At 30.9% G+C, this 7,959-nt stretch overlaps 1 protein-coding gene across 1 annotated transcript in view; it reads right to left on the bottom strand.

Annotated features, from left to right (window-relative positions):
• LOC106465204 (cell division cycle protein 16 homolog) overlaps positions 1-7,959 on the bottom strand; it is a 200,194-nt gene that overhangs the window by 41,808 nt on the left and 150,427 nt on the right. Inside the window, exon 13 of the mRNA XM_013925406.2 lies at positions 3,132-3,284. Coding sequence (XP_013780860.1) covers positions 3,132-3,284 — 153 coding nt within the window. The remainder of the gene's footprint in view (positions 1-3,131; positions 3,285-7,959) is intronic.

The raw sequence follows: 7,959 nt of genomic DNA, 5'->3' as shown, positions 1-7,959 counted from the left end.
AATTAAATAATGCACCAAAGAATATAGAATAATAACATACAAAAAGCAGACAATGTCCATAACTATCACAATTTTTCTGTGACAAGACCCATTACAAATTCATCCATGTTAGTCAATATGTTTCCTGGGAACAAAGGTTGTACTGAAAGATAAATTGACAATTCTCTGTACAGAAAACATCATCATATAATATGTCATTTGATAGATGAAAACCTTGGTTTTCTATTGGTTATAAACAATATAGTATTTAACAAGAGAGAGTTATTAACAAATCCTTAAAGATAGGATGTGACAGGTGGGTGTGACAAGAGAGGTCTGATTTTGTATTTGATGGCTCTGTAACAAAACAAGATTGAAGGCTATGAAAATTATGCTTTGTCTGAGTGATGACAATATTATAGTGAGTAATTTACATTACATTTCGTGTTTATTGGACTGGTGATGCATAAATTAGAGAAGAGAGGATGCCTAGAAAAAAGTTGTCACATTTCTCACACTAAAGGAAATTCAGGTTTTTTTAAATATTGCCTTATAAAATGAACAACTTAAAACTTATATACTACTAGCTGGAGTACCCGTCCCCTGGATGGAAGTTACATAAATTTATGATTAATGAAAGGTTATCTTTTGACATGAAAAGTAGCTTCCCTTATGAGTAATTGTAAAAAATGCCCATAGAAACTGCAAAACACAAAACCACAAGTTTGCATGTATCTTTGCATGGACCCAACAAACTTTCATGACAAATTTGGTGAAGATCCATCAAAAGGGAGAGTAGTAATGGTAAGAAAAGCAAAAATGCCATAAAACCATAAAATGCAAACCTAAAAATGTGTATGGATCTCCCCATGGATCCAATAAACCTCCATACCAAATTTGGCAAAGATCCATCTACAAGGGATGAAGTAGTGATAAAAAACGCAAAAACGTTCATGAAAACAGCAAAACACAAAACTGAAAATTATTATGTACCTCCACATGGACCTAATGAACCTCCATATCAATTTTGGTGAATATATATCTACATTCTGCAAAGTAGTTACATAGACAGACAACATACAGTACTATTATATTTTAGGGATGCATGAGTACCCACCCAGATATTCAGTCCCGGCCAGGTATTGGGCTACCCGGTAATAATCGCCTCCAGCCAAATGTTGAAGTTAAAAACAGCCGAATCCGGGTAATTGAAAATAGCATCTAAGCCCTAATCATTGTGTCAACTAATGCGGTTTTGAAAGTTACAGCCAGTAATTGGGTTAGTTAAAAAAATGTGTTTCCGAGCAACAAAGACTGACCGCCTGCTGAAAGTCTGGGATTCAGAGAATAATAGGGGTTAATAACAGGCATGGCTTGATAAGTGGATTTCTAGGTAAGGTGGGGTTTTTAAAAACAATAGGAGTTAGGGTTTGAGAAGTTGGGGCTAGGCATTAATTGGTACAATGATTCTAAACATGTCCACATTACTGTTTCTGCATTTACTTTCACTGGCCTTAGAAATTGCATGAAGTTGGTAAGTAATTTTCAATCATTCAAAGTTGTCAGTTTTCCACCCTATATACTGCTGTTGCCCCCAGGCATTTCAACTCAGTTCATCACCACTTCTTGCTATCGTGTAAAGTTTAATTTTACCTTGTTTTAATCAAATATTTATTTTAACTTGCTATTTTAGTGATTTTACATTCCAACGGTACACACGGACAGCTTGGTTTGGAGATATTTTGTGTAAAAAACAAGGCAGATCATTTTGCAAAGTGCACTCTTTGCTCCACCATGATATCTATGGGTGGCACATCACCCAAAACGTTTGGAAACAAATCGCTGAGAAATAATCTCGTTTCATTTCATAAAGACAAATTTGCAACCATACAGAGCGACAAAAACGAGAAAATGTTACAACGAAGATGCTGCTACTGAAATTTTGATGGTCAAGATGAGTAAAACACAAAGTCTCGAGCAATGCCTCGTTGATTACTCATGCCATTCGGTCAAATGTAATAAACGTCAATTTTGTTTTTGTTTCTAATTTTTGTGTATGTTGTTGTTTGTTTGGTTAAGGGGTGAGGGGAGAAACCTGATCCCAGTTAACACCTGGCCCCAGTATTCAGCCAAATTTTAATATTTATATACAATTTTCTGCTTTACTAATTGGTATAACATAAACAAAAAGTAGCTTAATTAAATTTTAAACATAACTCACTAAAAAGCCTCATGGCATGCACAGTAAAGGATGATCATGGCAGGAGGGTTAAACAATTCCAACGGCATAATTTTTGAGAAGCCTGAAATCTGAGATAAGTTACTCTTTTCTAGAGTCAAGTTCCAATGGAATTTGTATGATACACAACAGTGCATAATCATGGCCATCAGAATAAACATAATTGAGGATGGAGAAAGTAGCTTGAGGGGCAGTATTAGACCTGAAACATTGTTCTTATAATGTGTGATTAATAATAATAATAATACACATTTATAAACAAATACTTGAAACTTTATTCCACTTGATATATATCCAAAACAAAATAAATTCTATATGAAATTATATTATTAATTCTATAAACTACACAAGTGATGATTGTAAATTCATCTTTGAAGATAAAACCGATATTTCATAGGGTCACAAGTCTTTCTCCATTTTTAAAATTAACATTCTGTTTTCAAAATTTCAATGAATTAATTCAGTTTCATCATACATATTTATGGCCACCATTAAATTTTCTAATACTTTCTGTATAATGTTATAACAAAATATCTGTATTGACAGATATTATCCTTACAATGAAATTCTTTTATTTTAGGTACTCTCAAAATGGTTTCTTTGAACTGTATGATTAACACAAAAACAATAAGAGATTACTAACAGTAACATGTTGCATATGAATAAGCTATACAACTCTAATTAGGATTATCAACAATATAACTTATATAATTAACCTGAAAGAGTTGTTAGATTCTATGTTTACATGTATCAAACCCAAACAACCACACTAAAAATAATTCTGTATACTGAATTACTATAACTATCTCACATCTTAATTTGTGTCACAATGAACTTTCTCTCTATACAAGTAAAATAAATATTACTGCTTATATTGCAATAAACAATTTCATAATAATGTTAAAATACTTACTCTTGACTCTGGAAAGCCACTACTCCTAATTCATGCAAAACAAATGGGTCTTCAGGGGCAATCTCCAGGGCTTGGTTAAAAAATCGTTCAGCCAAGCGGATATTGTGAGTAAGCCCATATTCTAGACCAATGTACAGCAAAGGTAGATGGCAGCTATTGAAAACACATAAAATGCCATATTATTTAGATGAAATATAGCTTAATCTTAAAGTATAACTCATCCCACTGTTGAAAACTTGAATTAAATGAAGTATTTCTGAAAAACAATTTACAGCAAGTTTGTGTCACAATCAATTAAGTATAAATAACAATAATTTAATTAAAGTAAGTTTTTTCAAACAGAAATTTTAAATTTTACAGGGCTTGCAGCTAACTTTTTTTGGCTGCTGGAAAATAAACGCCAATTAGTTTAAAAACTACATACAAAAGACTCAGCCACAGTATAACATGTCATCTGACATGAATGTCTAAGAAGTATCTCATTTCCAATTCCATATTTCTAATATGTTATCAAAATTTAGATTTGTGTTTGGTTTGAATTTTGTGCAAAGCTATATGAGGACTATCTGCACTAGCCATCCTAATTTAGGATAGACAAGATAGAAGGCAGCCAGTCAACATAACCATCTCCAACTCTTGGGCTACTCTTCTGCCAACAAATAGTGGGATTGACCGTCACATTATAATGCTTCTACAGCTGAAAGTGCAAGCATGTTCAGTGACAGGGATTTGAACCCATGACTCTCAGATTGCAAGTCAAGCACTCTAAACACCAGGCTATGCCAGGCCTAGAACTGTTTTTGTAATAATAATATTTCATTTCCTAACACGAAATGAAAAATAAAGTGAAATACTGCTTGAATGTACTGATTTTACTTGCTATTTTGAACTTGAAAAATTCCAGTGAAAGATGCAAGGGAATGATGTGCAAAAAACTACCAGTAAAGCATTATTGATCAATTATTGTATTGTTTTTTCCATAAATATTATGTTTGCAGCCAGCTTTTTCTAAAAATTATTTTGAATATTCATATTTATGCCAGAATTAACAACCAACAAAAAAAAAAGCAAAACTGGCTAAACACTAGAACAAACTGGTTTTCTACCAGCTAATGACTGCTAATTTCAAACCTTGCTTTAGAAGTGAAACACAATTGTCACTTGTTAAAATGTTTTATTAAATATTATTTAAAGGATGCATAACTATAAGAACAGATTTGTTCAAATATGTTATGCCCCAAATTTCATGTGCATAAAAACATGCACATGAAACTCAGTATATATCTAATGCTATGCAATATATTAATTGTTCATAGGCGATTAAGGTCAACACTATAAAACAATAATGAACTTAATATAAACCAGAAACAATATAATAGAATTGAAACTCAAAATTATGCCTCTGTTATCATTCCTTGTTGTTGTCCTTAAGTCATAATGGATAATGCCTGTGATCATGGCACCCAAATGTGTTTGGGATATTCAATCTATTAGGCAAAATCCAAATGTTGATGTAAAACTCACCAGCAACTAAGGAGAATTAGATAAGGGTTAGAAATTGAGTGCCTGAACCCACAACAACTCAACTCCAACTGCCTTTCACTGTCTGCAGCCAGTTGTGGGAAGGCAGTTACCCTTAATATTTAGAAATAACCTTAATGTAGAATTAAACCAAACCACTCAAGTTACACCCTTTAAATTGATGTCGTAGAGAAAAAAAATTATATTATAACATTCTTATAGTAGAAATAAGCCACCCTTAGTTTGTACAGGAGGTTGAGGTGTGTCTTTAAATCCGAAATTGAAGTATTTTCAATTTCTAATTTTACCAGATAAAAAGTGTAAATTGATAATGATATCAATCTAAAAGTTTTTGATAAAAGAAAATATTCTTAATTTTATATAGGCCTACCTTCTTTTATTAGTAATAGGCCATACTCTTCTAAGTATTATAACTTCAAAATTACTGAGATTTTGTAAAATTTGTAATAAATTACAACATTTCATTACTAATGTTGAAATATTGATGCTAAAATTAGTATTTAATATATTTAATAAAGAAAAATTAAATAAAATTATTAAACCTTTTGTGATAAATATTAAAATGGATTAAATGAATACAAAGAAGTAAAAATTAAAATTTTTTTGTTTGAAATTTTCAAAAATCATTTTTAGTTTATAATAAGGTCATTTAAACAACTTGGCACTATTTTTATGTGGATGAATACCTTATCGCATATAAAGGCTCAGTAAAAGTCTGAAAATCGGTAAATACAGTGGACTCTACTAGTAAACTTAATGGGTGGTGGCTGGGAGTTCTAGTTTAAATGACTTGGTTGGGCTATTATATTAGCATAATTTGTCTACTGTACTACTAATTAACTTGATAATTTAGGACTTTACTATTATAATGGAAGCTGGAATGTCAATAACAGGAGGTAAGTTTACCTTACTTACTCCCAGTGGTAGAACTTTATTTTCAAATTTCTTTTTTAAATTTGGAGAGCAGTCACTTTTACACAAATGTCTGCAGGCAGTGAATGGTGATATAGATGTAGGACGATGTGGGCTTGAATACCCACATTTTGCTCTGCTAACTTGTATTTTTTTGATGATTTGTTTTCATCAAAATATGAAACTGGCAAATGGAGGTTAAGACTGATAGTTAGTGTATCCCCACAGCAATGTGGGTTCTACTTCTGCAGTCATCTTCAAAATCCAGGGCACATTATCCTGGGGATCCTTTAACTTATACAGTGTATTCAATTTCATTTCTTGTTAGTTTTTCATTAAAATATAATTCATAACACTTTTGGATTTGCTGTTTTTAATGTAGTCCTTCCCTCTGATGTTAATTTTTGCCTTACTGTTTAAGTACTAATTTTCTACACCCACACACATGTATATGTTTGTCAGTGAGTTTGTGTGTATGGTAACAACGTAAAGTATACATATTTTTACTCAACAAGTAACAACTGTTCATATGAACAAAACTGTAACAGCTGTACAAAATAGTTCAAAGAAAAAGATTTCAATAAAATGCACTTAATATACATGTAATTTTTACAAACAGTTTTAAAATCACTGGTTATTATTTTCTAATTAATCTTTACAGCTTTAACTTATGAATTTCCTGTTATACATTGCATAATCCAGAACATATTATATAAGTACACAACACAACATTCTATTTTCATACAAGTAATAAAATTCAATACATTAATAGTTAAACCTGTTAAGGCTGTCTAATCAATTCATCTGGCATCCACTGTACCCAAAATGCCCTAATAAGATATTTGAATAAATTAAAATATTGAAACATCATAACAGATTATATTAGTTCCATGCTGTAGTATAATAGTAGGTTGTGTGTTAACATTTTCTTTAAATATTACAAAATCACTTTTGATTTTCATATTCTGATAGATCACATCAGTGGTGGATCCAGAGTTGATCAAAAGGGGGCACAAGAACAGGGTGCGAATGAGTGAGCACTTATATGAGGGTCTTCCACCCAGAAAATTTTGAAAAAAGGTAGTCTATTTTATGGCATTTTAGCTGCCATTTTAAAGTAGACGTGCAAGCCTTTGACACAAAAAATCATGAAATGTAATTTTTTAAGTGATTAGGTTTCTTTGCTTTCTACTTAAAGCAGAGCATTTAACATTTCAATAGAGAATGACATGTAATTTGATATATCAAGTTTTATTGGTTAATACAAATATTTTGTTTTCATATTATCCCAATTACTTTATTAGGCATGGTAACTGTAAGAGGCACAAAATTATAAAGATTTGGTAAATATTCCATTGTTTTCATTTCCAAGATTAAACAAAAAAAGAAAAACCATTAACTCTTTTCAGCACAGGCTCAGTCCCCAGGACTGACCTCGTAACTATTTTGTGCTTGTTATAGTTTTCATGCTATAACTTTTAAGTTAGTATGTGAATGTTAACAAAATTTGGTAGATTATCAATAAACATTACAATGCTTTCATATGCAAAATATCAATTTTTTTTATTACGACTTAAGGTTTATAAAACAATGTTTTTATCATGCCTTTTTATTATTTTCACATGTTGCCTATCCAACATGCAAAGTAATATTTATTTTAAGATTTATTAATATTTTTATGCATCAGAAAATTTTGAAATTTCACATGCGAAATCTTTATAATCTTCTTTATTTACTTTTCTATGTTTTAGGAAAAATAAGTTTAAGAACTTATTTCTAAATAGCAATAATCTATATACATATATAATGTATAATGATTGAAATGTGACTGTATTTTACAAAATACCAGTCGACTACAACACAGCCAAGACAAGTTACTTTGCATAGACTGAAGGTCAGTTTTATGTTATTTGATAAGGTAACATGACTGTAATGAGTCGTGTCATTGTAACTTCTGTATTGTTAACCAGGACGAGTGAAAGGTCAATATAATAAAAATAATATATATATAAATGTATAATGATATGAGATTTTAGCTACTTAGTTTAAACATTTATGTTTTCGTGTTATAACTTCTGTTCATTCTAGAATGAAAGAGGCATATTTTATATTTATTCCGTAATTTTTTAAGGTGGTTGCAAGATCGGTCAAATCTACCAAACCTCATACAGAGATTAATCACTGAAAATAGCAGATAAAATATAAAGTTTTTCTTAAGAAACATTTGATAACTATCTCGACTAAAGCAAACAATTATCTCTTCTAGTTATGACCTTTGTACTTGGTTGCTGCTTTATGTAGGTTGCTAAGCCTTTAAAAATTTTGCACGTAGAGGATATGAAACAAAATATTTTTTTTTAGGTTTTATATATAC

Source organism: Limulus polyphemus, unplaced genomic scaffold (assembly GCF_000517525.1).
Source record: "Limulus polyphemus unplaced genomic scaffold, Limulus_polyphemus-2.1.2 Scaffold1867, whole genome shotgun sequence".
NCBI classification, from domain to species: domain Eukaryota; kingdom Metazoa; phylum Arthropoda; class Merostomata; order Xiphosura; family Limulidae; genus Limulus; species Limulus polyphemus.
The sequence above is the reverse complement of the archived record's forward strand: the minus strand, read 5'-3'. Positions and strand labels throughout refer to the sequence as shown.